At 42.1% G+C, this 15,457-nt stretch overlaps 1 protein-coding gene across 2 annotated transcripts in view; it reads left to right on the top strand.

Annotated features, from left to right (window-relative positions):
* Positions 1 to 5,854: 5,854 nt before the first annotated feature.
* Positions 5,855 to 15,457, top strand: part of LOC103137629 (fibroblast growth factor receptor 2-like) — a 15,909-nt gene continuing 6,306 nt past the window's right edge. The window contains exons 1-2 of one of the 2 annotated variants that reach the window (XM_007551441.2): positions 5,855 to 6,391; positions 9,050 to 9,312. In XM_007551441.2, the coding sequence (XP_007551503.1) occupies positions 9,129 to 9,312 (184 nt within the window). In that variant the 5' untranslated portion in view covers positions 5,855 to 6,391; positions 9,050 to 9,128. The other variant, XM_016671180.1, reaches the window with a different exon arrangement.

Raw genomic sequence — 15,457 nt, 5'->3', positions numbered from 1 at the left:
ACTTTTAACCCGGTGTTTTTATTTTGTGTGTGTGCAAGGGCTTGTGACTGTTAAGTCTGTTGAAGTCAATTTTGAAGGATTTTTTAATTTTTTTCTGAAACATGTGGTCTATCTGACAGCAGAATTATGATGTTAAGTTTGATTTTTCTTTTCCTTTTTCCGGTGAAAGACTAACAAAGAACCCATGAACAAGTGACGGATCATTTTGCCTTTATCTTTGATAAGAAAACAACAACAAAAAAATGAAGGTTGGCCCCTTTTGTGGCACAGCAGATAAGGGTAGATGCAGTTAACCCATTAGAAGGCAGATAGATTGGGGTGAAAAACAAACTCTGTGTACAGTCTGAAGTCCTTACTTACAAAGTGATGCGTCATAGTCGGAACGACTGAAGTGACCTGTTCTCTGAACCAAATGAGCTGTGTAATGTGTTTGTATTTATGTGTGTGTGAGCACAATGCTGGCATTCGTGCACAGTGTGACTATTGAGCCCTGGATAAATAGGAGAGAGGAAGGGTGAAATAAAAGAGAGATTTGGAGACAAAGGTGGAGAGTGAAAAATGAGGGAGAAAGTCCTTATCAGTGTTGAAAAGCCAGGAAAAAAAAATCTGTGGTCATTCTTCACTTTATGAGGAGGTTTAAAGTTGTCAGTTCCACTCAGCATTTGTCTGAGGTTCCCTGTGGAAAAAACAGAGGTCTGTTATTTTTATTGGGAGTAATGGGTGCCAGTCAGGTGGGAGGGAAAGCATGCTGATCAAAAGTAAAGCTGAACGTTTGCAGGTCTTATTTTGTTCCCTCTGCAGCTTGAGGAAGTCGGGACAATCAAAGTCTCAATTTTATGCTGCAAATGCCACCCCAGTTTCCTGGTGTCCGCCTTTCAGCTGAGCCTGACTGCGAGCAGGCATCCCAGCTATTCCAAACACTCCAGAGCACCGATGTGGAAACATGAGAGAAATCTGGATGATTGAGCCTCCACTCCCCTCCAAGCACTCCCTCTATCCCTGCTCTTTCTTACCTGCTGAGAGGGAGGAGAAGACAGCGGAGGCCTGGGTGTCCAGATGAAGCGAACCCAGTGGGCGGTGGGCAGGACGACGCTCTGACATGCACCATGCGGCCCCTGGGTGTGAAAGCAGAACGGCAAAATGACCCGAGTCAGGCCAGGTGAGAGAGAGCAGCAGTCAGAGTGAAACTCCAACATGGAGCTGCTGTCCATTTTTCAAGCTGATTTCTTTCGCCGGTGGAAAATAATGGAATTTGACTTCAGTGTTTTCCAAGTCTGAAGGAGTGTAGAAAAGAAAACACTGAATAAAAAAGATTTGTGTTTCCAGATTTCATTCTCTGTTCATTTGTCTATGATGCAAAAACGCAAAAAACATACCAGGTCTGCTTGGTCTAGTTTATAGTGCAAATATCTTAGTGTGCTTGAGATGAGGCAACACTAACTTTCAAGTAACTTTTCAGCAAGAATGATGAGCTTTTTTTTATGTTCATAATTCCTTAATCTTCCTTTGGCAGATTATTTCACCTACAGTAAATAATCTGCCAATTTTCATTACATGGGAAAAATGTTTTATTATAAGTGAAATATGATTTTCCTTCCAATCTTCATTCATTCCCGTCTTCCTTACTTTCTTCCTTTTGTCCTTTCCTTCTTTCTTCTTTGCATCCTTCCCTCCTTGCTTCCTTTTCTTTTTTGCCTTTCTTTCTCTTTTTCTTTCTCTCCTCTCATATTTCCTTGTGCCCTTCCAACCTTCCTTCATTGTTTTCCTTCCCTCTGCCTTTAAAACGAGACCAACATTTTAGTCCAGTCTTGTGGTCTATATGCACTGGTTGCCTGTTGCTCAAAAAATAGAGTTCATAGATTTAAATGATGGCTTACAAAGCACTAAATGGTAAAAGCCCAGACTACATCTCTGGGCTGCTTCATTGCAATGTATCATCGAGACCTTTAACAACACCTGAATTAAATCTACTAACTATTCCAAGAGTTCGAACAAAGCATGCTGAAGCAGCTTTTAGCTATTATGCACCAAAATCTGGAATAAGCTTCCTGTTTGCTGCAGGAATGCTCCCACCTTAAGGTTTTCTTAAAACTAGCTTAAAAATCTTCCTATTTGCTGCTGCCTATCTTTACCTACTTTTTTTTTTTATTTTTATTGGTGTGATACATTGTATTACATTGTGTGTTGTCTTTTTCTTCATGTACTACACCACTTTAAGCTGCATTTGGCTGAAAGGTTCTATATGTAAATATAGCTGCCTTATATTGTAGTCTGGTTTTTACAGGTTGTGTAAATATCTGCATCGTAAACTATGATAAATAACTTTTTTTGCTTTTATTTTAAGAAACGCACCAAAGATTCAGAAAGTGTGAAAAAAAAAAATCTAAAATATTTACATTACAAAATTAGAGGAAGCCTGTTTTTCTCTCTCTAACCAAAAACCAAAACCTTCCTTTCACACTTCTTAGCTCAGGCTCTTGTTTCATGGAATACATGGTTTGAATTAGAGGCTTGAATGGGCTCCTACTTCCTACATCTCCCTCCAATCTTTCCCATCCCCCGTCATCACACAGCCACACATTAGGTTCATATTTTGCTCATAGTGTGACTCGTCCACGTTTGATGTTTTATTTGTTCAGCATCAGTGTCACATTGGTGGAATAACAAAAGGGATGCCTCTTGAATTGGACGTAGCAAAGTTATCATAACACACCGCTTCATTGTTAACCTGAGAAAGAAGAGAAATAAAAACAGTGACTGTCTCTGTAGGTTTTTTTTTTGTGCTCTGATCCACAGTGAGAACAAACAGACTGTCTGGTTGTCAGAGCAGAAGGAAGGAACAGGAAGGCTGGTCAGAGTTGATGAGAAAAAGTGTGGAAAAAACAAATCTTCATAGGCTGCAAAACGTCAAAAGGTTTGCCTTCCAGCAAGACAAGAACCATAAAGATACAACATTCATGTGTCAGAATGGCCCAGTCAAAGTACTACTCACCTAAATCCAACCTAGCTAGACTTGAAAATGTATCATTAAAGATTGCCTCCATCCAATCTGAGTGAACCTGAACAATTATGCAAAGATGAATGGGCAGCATTTAGAGTATCTTAACTCAGTGGAGCTGAATACAAGTACATGGCACAATTCTCAGATTTGTATAAATAAAATTAAAAACTTATCTCTCGACTTCACATTTCTTGTATGAGCCTGTGACATAAAATCCCCTGAAAATCTAAGTTAAAAATGTACATTTTTATTTAAATATTGTTTCCCTGCTAGATTCACAACACTTACTGTTATTCAAATGGTAACAAAGACACGCATAATTCCTTTAGGGCTACTTTGATCTAACTCAGAATGTTTCATGCTTTCTTCTCTTGGGGTTTGACTGAAATTAAAACAAACTCGCTGCTGTTTTCCCAAGGATTGCATAAAAAAAAACAAAGAAAAAATAATACCAGTTTCAAACTTTTGAAAGTCTGAGCCACATTTTGGAGAATGCCAGGACGTAAAGCGAGTGTAATGATTATTTTACTCCAGCAGCATTTAAAATCATCATATCAGCAGGGGGTGCTGCTAATGACTTGTTAGAGGTTCTGATTCAGCCCCAGCAGTGAGAACTTCTCCCACATCAACACAATGCTGGACAAGCGTTGCAATTAGCGCCCGTCCTCATGAGCCCCATCAGCAGCAACAAGAAATCTATAAGTTCATTTAAGAGGCTGATTGTGTTTCTTTCTCTTTCACTCTGTCCAAACACAGAGGAGAATGGTGCAGGGGGGTGGGGGGGAAAGTAAAGCGGAAGAAAAGGTTGGAGATAAAGGAGACGGTGACAGGTTGAAGGATACCTCAGAGCAAGGGCACCGAGTGCATCCAGTGCTCAGTCAAAGGGCCCCGAGACTCTTGCTGGATGATTTTTCTTTCCATCGTAGGCTGCCTCAGTGCCGGGGAAATAAATTGATTGTAAATAGACTTGTGTAGTGGAAGGAAGGAAGGAAAGAGACACACAGAGAGGCAGAAACTGTGGGGGGCATTTTGTCCCACTCTTGAAAAATGACTCGAACTTTGCAGGCCCGCCTCTGGCTCCCTCTTTATTCCAACCCAAAGCTGTCAGATCCGGTGTTATCTGACGGCTTCACTGGGCCAGGCGGAGACGGGGGAAGACAAAAAACAATCACCCAAAACTCTCCATTCACATTTCGAGTCTTTACATTGGAGTCTTGTTAGTGCCTCTCCTCGATTTGAATGGATGTGGTTTAAAAAAAAAAAAAAGCTGAAAAGGAGACAAAAAAAAATAAAAAAAAAATAAAAAAAACACTGCAGAGATTAGAGTTTTCCATCCCCTCTTGTGTCTCTTTCAGAGCACTTGAACAGCCGAACAAATGCAGGAGACAGCTTGAGGCAGTGGGGGACAAACTGTAGGGGGGCTGCCTTCTTTCTCTCCTGAGGTGGCTGCAGACAGATCATTTATAGGACACTTTCTAAGACTTGGTGATGCTGCAAGCTATTTTATATGGTTGTTTTTTTTTGTGTGTGTGTGACTGCATGAGCTATCCTCAAAGATTCTGTTTACTCTCATTGACTCACTAAGATATATTTTACATGTTTTCATATTACGACCACAAGATTCAACGTATTTGGATTTTAGAATAAAACAAAGCATCATGAAGACCCAGGAACCCAGCAGACAAGTTATGGCTTTGTTGAAGTTTGAAGCAGGGTTAGGAGATAAAACAACACCTGTCATTCATGAAAGAGACGTGAGAAAAAAAAAACAACAACAAAGAAAAAACTTGTTGAAATAAACTATGAGAAATCCTGTAGAAATCCTGTAGTGGGGATCCTCACACATCCCCACTGTGAAACATGGGAGTGGTTCCATCATACTGTGGGAATGTTTTACTTTAGTAGAGGTTAGAGAAACTGGTCAAGGTTGAAGGGAAGAAGGATGAAGGTAAAATACAGTACAATTGTAGGAAAATAACCTGTTTGAAACGTAGGCAAAGGTTCACCTTCCAGCAGGATTATGACCCTGAACTTAGATCAAAAAGCATATGCATTGGTTTAAAGGCCTAGTCAAAGTACTTATTGAATTGCATCCATATAATCTAACTGAGCTTAATCTATTTTGCAAATAAGGATGCCAGTTATCAGTCTTTATATATGCAAAACAGGGAAATTTTTATTTCTTATTTTTCTTTGCAAAAAAGTTTCAGAACCATATCTGATGTTCCTTCATTCCCATAATTATGCACTGCTTTGTGTTCCTCAGTCAGATACATTAAAATGCAGTGATGTTTGGGGTTGTAATGAGACAAAATGTGGAAAGGTTCAAGTCAAGTGTGTCCATGGCACTGTACCAGAGCGATGAATTCGTAAATACGCAACTGAGGTTATTATACTACTATAACAGCTATTTTGGTTCTTTTGTAAAATATATTTATTTTTCATCTCAGAGTTTAATAGTTGTGTTTTTATGAAGTTTACGGGCTGTACGGCTCGCAGGGCAGGGTAGAGACGACTGGACTCCACATCTGGTTGCGCGCCCTTTATTTATTTTCCACTAGGCGGCGTTGTATTTCTCAGCTCGGACAGCTCCGGAGCGGAGCAGCAGCACAGACGCTCAACTCGGGTTGGACCCCGTGTGAGAGCAAGTTAGAGCGCAGGGAAGTCTGCAGTATGTGATGGGCGGAGGAAGGCAGGGCCCAAAGGCACTGTGGCCAGGAAGTGGCTCGAATTACAACTTCTTGTGAGTGCGAAGGGGGGGTTTGGGGGAGTGACACCCTCTGGATGGAAGGAGGAGGGCGGTGTATAAGACGTAAGAAAGAGAAAAAAACTAAACCTGACAAAAGAGTCTGAGAAGACCGTGCGAAGGCTGTTGGTGGACGCTTCTCTCTCCGGAGGGAACCGAGATTTGATGGATTTTATGACATTCCGCATCGGACATCTATCCTCTGCTCCAGTTTCAGCCTCCTTCCACGTCCGTAGCGCCTGCAGACTTTCTGTTTAGTTGACAAGTGTGCAGCTCGGGAGCTCCGGGCATGTTTTGCGCTCTGGAAGGAACTTGGTGACGGGGAGGAAAGTTTCGGAGAAAGGGGGGACAGCGACATGGTTTTCTGCGCTGTTTTCGAAGGATAAGTTGCGTAAACTCGGATTTCCTTGCATGGCATTAGACTGCAGCTGCAAATCTGGGTTTGGATATATCTGATCAGAGTCGATGCCGGCTGATTGTGGAATAGTAAGCTGAGAAAAGGCAGCGCCTCGATTTTTTTCCTTCGTTTTTTAGCTGCATTGTGGTGTTGGAAACATTCCTCTCTCTCTGGATTCATCTCATGCCCTCTCCTCCCTTATCCGTGCATGTCAAAACAGAGATCTCCACGATTTTAGTCCTCTCTGGTAAGTTTTTCTTTTTGTCTGTTTACAATAAGGACGCAATTTCGCAAACTCTTCCCCAACGTATTGCATGTAAAGACTCCTGCGGCCGCCTTAAGTTAGAGAAGAAATCCTCTGGGTTTGCCGTTGAAAGACAACTGTGTTTCATTCTTGGGCTTCTTGAGGAACAACTCTGTAGAAGTTTACTTTTAGATATTCAGATGGAAAAAAAATGTTCTATGCGTAAAATGGCATTGCTCATATTCCTCGAACACGTTAAAGTTCACAAGTGAACGCTCTCAGTTTACTTGTTGGATGATAAACCTCAGCCTCACTTGATTTTCTTCTACCTTCCCCACCAAAGAACATCCTACAGCATGATGCTGACACCACCACATTTTGTATAAAATGTATAGAGTTTGCTTTTTTAAAATGTAAATATATTTCATAACATCATTTATTGATTCTTTAATGAATCCAGTGCATTTAGGGGTTGCCTTGATAAGCTGATATGTTTCTAAAGCTTCCCCTTCCCCACAGCGTGATGCTGCCACCACAGTGATGGTGTGTTGAGGGAAAACGTGCAGAGCGAGTTTGTTTTAGAAAGGTACACCATGCTACGCTACACCTTGCATCATCATCACTTTAGAGCCCATTAACAAGTGTCCTTGTTATTTATTACGTGGCTTAATTTTCCTACATGGCATTTATGTTGCCAATTACCCCGTGACTGCAGTTGTTTTTTCACCGCTTGGTGCCGGAGCCCTAAATCACAGAGCAGCTCCAAATGAGCCCCCATTGTGGAAGGGGGGTGGGGAGGAAAGCCAAGTTATTTGAATTTCAATGAGAATTCATGCAGTGCCAAGAAATGTCATTCAGAACCGGAGTATTTAAAAAAAAAAAAAAAAAAGCTGTGCTCATGTGTGGCGCAGAAGTTGACGTCTGGTGCGTCAAAATCCAAACTCTGCAGCAGGGATTGCGTTTTTCAAGCAGTGCAGTTATTATTTCCTCTAATTCCGTTTCGGTCGATCTAACTTTTTTCTTCATAGAGTTGGAGAGTAATCCCTGTTTTGATTTCGCTCTAGAACGTTCCCGATAAGTGAACCGATGAGTTTCCGAGCAATGATTGCAATAATCAATAAAACACATTCATGCCTAATCAAAGAAATTAATCAAATCTAAAGACGTATTTTCAACATCATGTGTGATTTTTCTCCTGTTAAGGGCTCCTATTTAGTCTAGGAGAGTCTGGAAAAGTATTTATTTTTATCATTTTCTACGGTTGCATAAGTGTAGAAACAAGAAATTGAGCAATGAAAAGTTTACAGATGATACTTATTGTTCCATTATCTTTATAAATAAATAAATAAAGAACATGTTTTGACATTATTTCATATTCATATCACATCGTTTATCTTTGATTCACTCTCATCCTAACATGCATTTTCTTATTGTCAGTTTGGTTTTGAGATACTGATGGAAAATGACTGAAAACATTTTGATTAGAAACGATCAAACAGAGAAATTTCACGTCTTTGTGGCCTCTATAACATCCTATATCAAGGTTTTAAAGCTGACTTTTTAAACTGGGTCTTGCTGAGACACCAAACAGCACCATCATTGTTAGTTTTTGAATTTTTGCAAGCAAAATGAAAGCCTCACTAGTTGTCCTTTAAGAAATCTGTTTTAGTATTTTATATGTATGCTGTTGATTTGAAAATAGAGCTGATTAGTGGAATAAATCCCAAATGGGTAAATTTTATGTGCTTAACATGTGTGGAGTGTTGGGAAAAAAATGATGGAAAAATCTAAGATTTTGAAAATTAAGTCTGGAAAATTGTGGAAGTTTAAAATGAAAAAAAAAAAAAAAAGTGTTAGATGCTATTTCTGTTTAAAAAGCCAGAATCAGATGTGTCTTTGAGGGTGAAAGCAGCCGACACGTCCAGCTGGAACAGAGGGAGTGCAGGGAAGCGTGACTTGAGCAAACCTCCAGAGACACTTAAACCGCGCTTCAACCGCAGATGTCTGGCTAAACAGGCTGACACGCGTGTGTCCCAGTATTGAAATATTGCCTTCCAGTTAAAGCTGGTCTCATAATCGAGTCAAGGGAGTATTATTAAAAACAATTAGCAGCAGCAGCAGCAGCAGCAGCAGGGAAGGCAACAGGTTTGGTGCATCTGTTGCGCATGAAAGTGAAGTGAAGAAGGTGGCTGCGCTTTTTAAGACCTGCTGCACCTCATCGTTCACAAATATGTCCTTGTTTGAGTTGAAAGGGGGGGCGGTATATGAGTAAAAATGGAACAGGTGACGGTGTTGGAGAATTTTGTTTTTCCATTTCAGATTTGTGCGAAATTGAATAAAGACTTTTGAGTCTGAGTAACAGTGCTTTTACTCAGACTTAAAAGCACTGTTACAGCTCTCACGATATACCCTCAATCCATATGATTACCAGGAGTGGAGACGCATTGTGGCTGCGCCGCCTCACAGCTTCGGCATGCCTGTGGCATGGCTTGTTTGACAGCATTTCTCTGCTTTCTCCACTCCAAAAACAAAGTCAATGTAAACTAGGACTAGTTTCTACATAAGCAATAGAATCAAGTATTTCTTGTTGCTGTTTAAACATAAAAAGTGTCTCCGTCTCTCCTCTTATTCAAAAATCCTCCTTTCTCCTTCACCTCCCAGTCCAGGCGACTGGGTGATTTCCAGAGAGTGACAGGCTGACCCCCACCGCAGCAGTTGATGGTTGGGCGGACCCCCTCAGATGGGATCAGTGTCCAGGGGGAGGTGGTGGAGAAGGGGGGCATGGGGAGCCCTTTCCCCCTCTGACGGGATGGCCTTGTGGGTCTGGCTGCTGGCCGCCGTCTTGCTGTCTCTGCTGAGCGTCAGCGTGGCCCGGCCGCCCATCACCGCCACCAGGGAGGAGGAGACCAACGTGGAACCTGAAGGTGAGCAGCATGAGCACAAGTCTGGGGGAGGAACAAGTCTAAAGATATACACACATTTTGTTTCATGCTTTTGGATTCGTTGAGCTTTTTTTGGCCTAGTCAAAGCACTGCCAGTCAGCTGGCTGAAAGAAGGTTCCTGCATGTTTCTTTACCTCACAAGAAAGGCAAATTTGATGAAATATTTTATCATGTGCAAACCAAAGGAACGGCACACGTCACTGTTTTTTAAAGCTACAGCTGAGTGCTGTGTTTATGTTGCAGATTGCCTGACTAATTAACCAGCTTTTTTCAGCTGGTTTTGCTTTAAAGAGCAGAACAGTACGAAGGCATAACAGTCTGCATAATAAGCACCTTTTTTAAATGTCTTTCAGCAATGGATTCCTTCCTTCCTCTTCTCTTTGACTTTGGCACAGTAAAATTATATTCAAAACACAATTTTGGGACCAAATTTTTGCCTCAGACAATTTTTTATAGAACAGAGATGGCAAAGAAAATGTTGCCTCCTGTCTTAAACAATGTGAGCTCATGACTGAAAGGTAAACGGCGGAGGGATGTCCACATAACAATGTTTGTTGCAGCTGGAAGGTGTTTGGGATTGATCAAATGACCAATCCTAACTTTAAATGCTGACGTTTTAGTGAAATTTGGCTCCACTCTATGGGCTGGAAAAAAAAAGGAAAATAATACATCCTTCTGTAAAAAATAAAGAAAAGTTATCCATAGATGTCAAGTGTTTGGAGAGTATTAGGAATCTGCAAGTTCCCACTGAGCTTGTGATTTAATTAAACAAACAAAAGGAGAATAATTTACTTCAGAGTGATGAGGTGTTGTTTTCCACACCAGGGGGTGAGTGATTCACACTTTTCTGTTTTCCCTCTGCTGGTCCAGGGTGTGATTGAGTGTTAAAGTCAGGTTTGCGACCTTCTGGTGTGTGTGTGTGTGTGTGTGTGTGTGTGTGTGTGTGGGAGAACGAGGGTGGGACTGTGTTTATCCTGGCATCTCTCTACTAAACCTTCCTGCATTAGAAGAGGAACACAGAGGGTGAGGAGAGAAAGTCACGTCTGCACAGGGAAAGTTCTGCTGCGTTACTCCAAACGCGTCGTTCCTAACGCTTCAGAAACTTGCTTCGCACTGCTGTAGTGTAATTTTCTAGTATTTTTAGGCTTGTCTCAGTCTGGCTAGAGACAAGTTAATTAGTTGTTGTGACGGACGGTGAACCGCATTCCACAGCTCTTTGTTCTCAGGCTTTAATCGGGATGCTAATTTTAAGTTAGGCCAACAAGTGAGCATCACTTTTTAAACCACAACCCTCTTCTCCTTCACACCCACACTCTACCTACTTTTGCCCTTTCCCCCGGAGGTCAGCGTATCCCTCTTTGCCTACCTTGATGAGAGGCTGCCTGAACTGCTGTCTCCTGATGTTTTTGTTGTTCTATGCCAGACTGTTTGGCTCCATGCTGGTGAGTTCAGAGCCCCCACACGGCTCGAACGCTACGCTATGTGGCCACAGGGAGGACGGAGGGAGCTTCACGCCGTTACACAATCCTCTAGGAAAGTTCTAAGAGGATTTGTGCATATTTGACTTCTCTTTCTCTTGGAAAGATCACAGAGAGTTGGTGAGCGGTGAAGTCATGTGACTGGAGATTAAGATGTGTAGACCTTCGAGGAGTCACATGGTGAGGCATACAGGGCTTTGCAAAATAATTTATATCTCACAGGTTATCAAGGCATGAGCACAACCTTTGGTGCATTTTATTGAGATTTTAATTCATAAGCCAGCTTAGTTGTGAATATCATTTTAAAACATTGCCAAAGATTCTCAGTTGGATTCAGGTTTGAACTGAGCCATTCTGAAGGTGAGCCTCCATTCCTTGCTCAAGTTTTGTGTGGCAGATTCTGAGTTTTCGTCTCTAATTTTCCGTCTTCCCTGTTGGCTTCCCTGTCTGTGATGAAGAAATGCATTCCCACAGCATGATGCTGCTAATGGCTTACTGATTTTACAGACTTTGTGACTTCAGGAGGTAGTTGGTAGGTCTGGATTTTATTCAGAGGTTTCAGAGTAAAAGTGACTGAACTTTTACTCTAACTTTCACATGCCTCTTCAAATCGTGCGTGTTATAAATAAAAGCTTGGCGTTTTTTATGCTTTTGATCATTCAAACATAAAACAAAACGTGAATCCTTGTTTCAAAATCAGGCATCCCTTTGTTTTGGATTATCACATGAAATCCTAATAAGGTGACGATATTGGAGAAAGTTCAACAAATTCTTCTTCATAGTATTGCAAAACTTGCACAGTCCTATCTTATCTGAGCCAGTTTCTCTGTTCAGCTCGAACGGCTGTACTTGATTGAATCAGAGTGACATGCTACCTGTAGTACGCAGATGTCGAAGAGACAGAATACCAATCCCTCGTTCTTCCTCTAACCTAACAACAACCTCCCCTTTAGAGATGTTTAGTATTTCCAGCAGCTCCACCCTTTGCTGCCCTGCAGCTCGGGTCACACCGCTGCCTGTGTGTGCGTGTGTGTGCGTGTGTGTGTGTGTGTGGAGGAGCACAGATTGCTGGAGATGCTTCAGATTGCATATCAGTCTTGTCTCCTTTGAGCCCACGCCTGCACCTCCGGTGGCCCTGCTAGTTTGTTTACCTGTAGCCGCTGTAACAGAAGAAGTGGAGCGAGCTCGCTGGCTACAGCCTCCACAACAGACCCATTGTTGTCGCCGCAGACGCTTCAGTATCTATGGGGGTGTTTACATCATCCAGGCGCTCTCCGTTTGCACAGCGATTAAGACGCACTGACAGAGCCGAACAACAATGAAGCCTAATCTGAAAGGTGTGTGTCTTTGACATTGGGTGCCTTTTGTAGTTCATGTGGGATGAACATGGCACCAGGCACCCTGGAATGAGAGCAGCTGACTGAAGTCGGCTCACAGTTTGGCTTTGCGTTCCTGGAGCTGCTGCCAAACTCTGTTCCTAAAAAAACCTGCTCTGATCAGCAGAGAGGCGGTTTTTCCAAAATACTCCAGTAGTTAAATAAATCTAGCCTCCATTGTACAAGAAGGAAGAGACTCGATGCTTAGACAGACACTGGAATAAGATGAATTTAAGGTTTTCATTCAGAAGGATGTTGTGAAATGTTCTGGAATGTATTTTGCTACCTGATTTTCTTCAGTAATTAGCTACAAAATGAGCTCATGCTAAACAAGTGAAAAACTCTGTGTAAGAGTGTTTTTGTGTTAGAATGAGGTACAGACCTGCCTATCTGTAACACCCTAGTATTTACACAGTAGGAGTGCAGTTGTAAATGCATAAAAGTGTCAGCTGGCCAGTTAATGACATGCAGTGTGTTTCTGGAGTGTGTGGCTTTGACAGTGGAAATGAGCTCTACATAAACACACTCTGTGTGCACGCGCGTGTGTTTGCGTGTGTTTGCGTGTGTGTGTGCTAGTGAGCAACAGGATTCGGGGTGGGGGCTTTTTGGACTGGATGCGCAGCTTTCACACGAGGACTTTTATTAACTTACCGTTGGCTGGTGTTGGTCGTGAAGGTCCCAGTGTGTTGTTTGCCTTGGCTTGTCGCTGCGCCGTTCCACCTCACACTGGCCTGATAAGGAGCCTGGAAAAGCTTCTGCCTGTGCCAGGTTGGGCCGTTTGGTTCGCAGCAGGATGCAGATGGGAATCGGAATTGGCACGCTCAGGTGTCGGATGAGAAAGGAAAGGAGAAACGAGAAGTACACATAGATACAGATGCCTGGCTTAAACCAAACTAATTTGGCTCATGCATGTAGGTCTGTTAAAAAGCTACTGGTTAATTCAATTTATCTAAACATCTACTGGATGAAGCGCATGCAGCTTCATAGGCGCGTTATCACATTTTTAAAAATTTCAATGCATTTTATGACAGGCCATCATACAGTAGTGCATGATTGTAAATAAAATTGAGTACAACAAAATGGCATTTTTCATGTCGTTAAGAATCCTGATTTACTGCTGTCATGATAAATTACAAGGAATGATTTAAAAAAAAAAAAAACTGTCCGTATTGTCAGGATTGTTATTTTTACTATTTTCTCCACTGTTTGTTCTATGACAGTGAATATAAATACATGTGACTGTTGTCCCACGAAGCACACAAACGGAAAATTTGTGTTTGTGTGGCTGTGATCTCTTTGCCCTGCAGTCACAGCCATACAGTTACCTAAAAACAGAAATGATTCATATTGTCACTTTTGTCGTTATCACAATAGCACCACAAAATATTGTAATAAAAGTTTTAAGCCCATACGATGACCCCTGCAACAAAAAATATTGCCCATTTCTTGATGGAGTTCAGGGTGATGTGGAGTGTTAGTTTGCATGTGTTATTTTGGTGCTCAGGGCGCTGAACCTGTGGAGCTATTTTTAACTTTAACATGGTAAAAAATTAGTTTCATTACTGGTGACCTGTCCAAGGAATATCCTCCCTCTCACCCGGGAATTGTTGGAGATAGGCACCAAAGCTGCCATGACCCTGCAAAGATAAGTGGAAATAAATAACAGATGGATCAACTCAGAAAAATACAACTAATAGCCACATCCTGGTTTGTGCAAAACTGATAGATAGCAAGACTGACTGAGAACAGTCGTACTGTCAAAACCAGCTGATATGTCTTGCAGAAAATTTACTTGTAAGTTGGTTTTGTTTTATTTCAAGTGTGCTAAGAAATTTGCACCCAAAAATACTGGGTAAGATTTTGTGTTTTTGCAGTGTGCGTTTCACTGCAGTTGGGCTGCAGGACTAATTACCGCCAGCGTCGATAGGAACGAGGAGGGACTGCCTGAAACCTGCTGTAGCTTTTTGGAAAAGGAGACACTAAAGCGAGTTTTGAAACCTAATTGCGTGGGCAGAAGAACACAGATGAAAGTGGCAAGGAGGAGTAGAGCTGCTTAGTGGGAAATGAGAAAGTAATTTGTTTCTAGATTATTAAAAGTGTTGTGCAATCCGTTCAAACTGTTTGTTCCGATGGAGTTCCTGTGTGCGCTCTTCTTTGAATGTCAGAGGTTCCCATGAACAATCAGGTATGCTGGAGAGGTGTCAGCAGGTTACGGAAGGGTCAGCGTTGGGTCAGCGGGGTCACTGGTGGGAGTAGGTTGGGGGTTGAGGATATGTGGGAAGAGGGAAGGAGAGGACAAAGCGGAAAGGGAGGGCAGTAGAAGAAGAAGGAGGGATTGATGGAGGGAGGCAGATGCACACAGTGGTGATAAGGAATGGAGGATGACAAAACGTCCTTTAATAAGATTTAGAGACATTTCTTTCCACTGCTTTTGTACTTGTTTTGGCATGTGTGTATTCACATCCCAGGTGCTGCTTCGTTATGTCAGGATCATCTTAAAGTTCTCCACACCCGCATCCCAGCAGTTACTTATTTAAGATGCTAATAAATGGGAAAACCTTGCAGCAGCTGCAATGCCAAAGCGGAGGCTTGCGGTGTAGAAATGTTGTAAAAAGGTAGCGGAGACAGCTCCCCATCAATCAACCTGACCCTCCTCCTATCAGACCACACATTCAGGCCTTTCTGGGAAGGGAGGGGTTAATTATTTCCGCTTTAGCAGCAACAAAGACAATGTTGGAACTGTACCTGCCTCTTTGCCTGCGGGGACTGTTTCAAAGTTTGCGCACATGCCCCAACTTCTGAATTGTTGCTCGATGACTTTCCCAAACCTTTCAACAGTGATGTGTGTGTGTGTGTGTGTGTGTGTGTGTGTGTGTGTTTCATGCATTCTGCTGTTTTTCAACGACACACACACACATGCATGCTCACCACAAGCACATATGACTGTGGTGGGGGTGTTGTTGAAAAGGTGCGCTGAGGTAGGGAAAAACTGGGAGTTCCTTTGCCTCTATAATTACACCTATCAGGCTCCAGCCAAAACTCTCCTCATTTACCATCATCACTGGCTTGTTTTGTTTGCTTTTCCATTGCTGCTTTTTTCCTCTCTCCAATCTTTCTAAACAGGTTTGTTCTTAGGCTGTTTCCAACAAACACAGAGCTTTTGGAAATTGCTGCATTTTCACCCGAGAGAAAAAAAAAATGCCTTCCTTCCAGTTTTACTTCACACCTCTCGAATAGGGTGGCACTGATATGAGAACTTGGACTGATGTTGAT

The sequence above is a fragment of the Poecilia formosa genome, unplaced genomic scaffold, assembly GCF_000485575.1.
Source record: "Poecilia formosa unplaced genomic scaffold, Poecilia_formosa-5.1.2 Scaffold42, whole genome shotgun sequence".
In the NCBI taxonomy this organism is placed as follows: domain Eukaryota; kingdom Metazoa; phylum Chordata; class Actinopteri; order Cyprinodontiformes; family Poeciliidae; genus Poecilia; species Poecilia formosa.
Note: the sequence above shows the minus strand (reverse complement) of the source record. Positions and strands in the feature narration are given on the sequence as shown.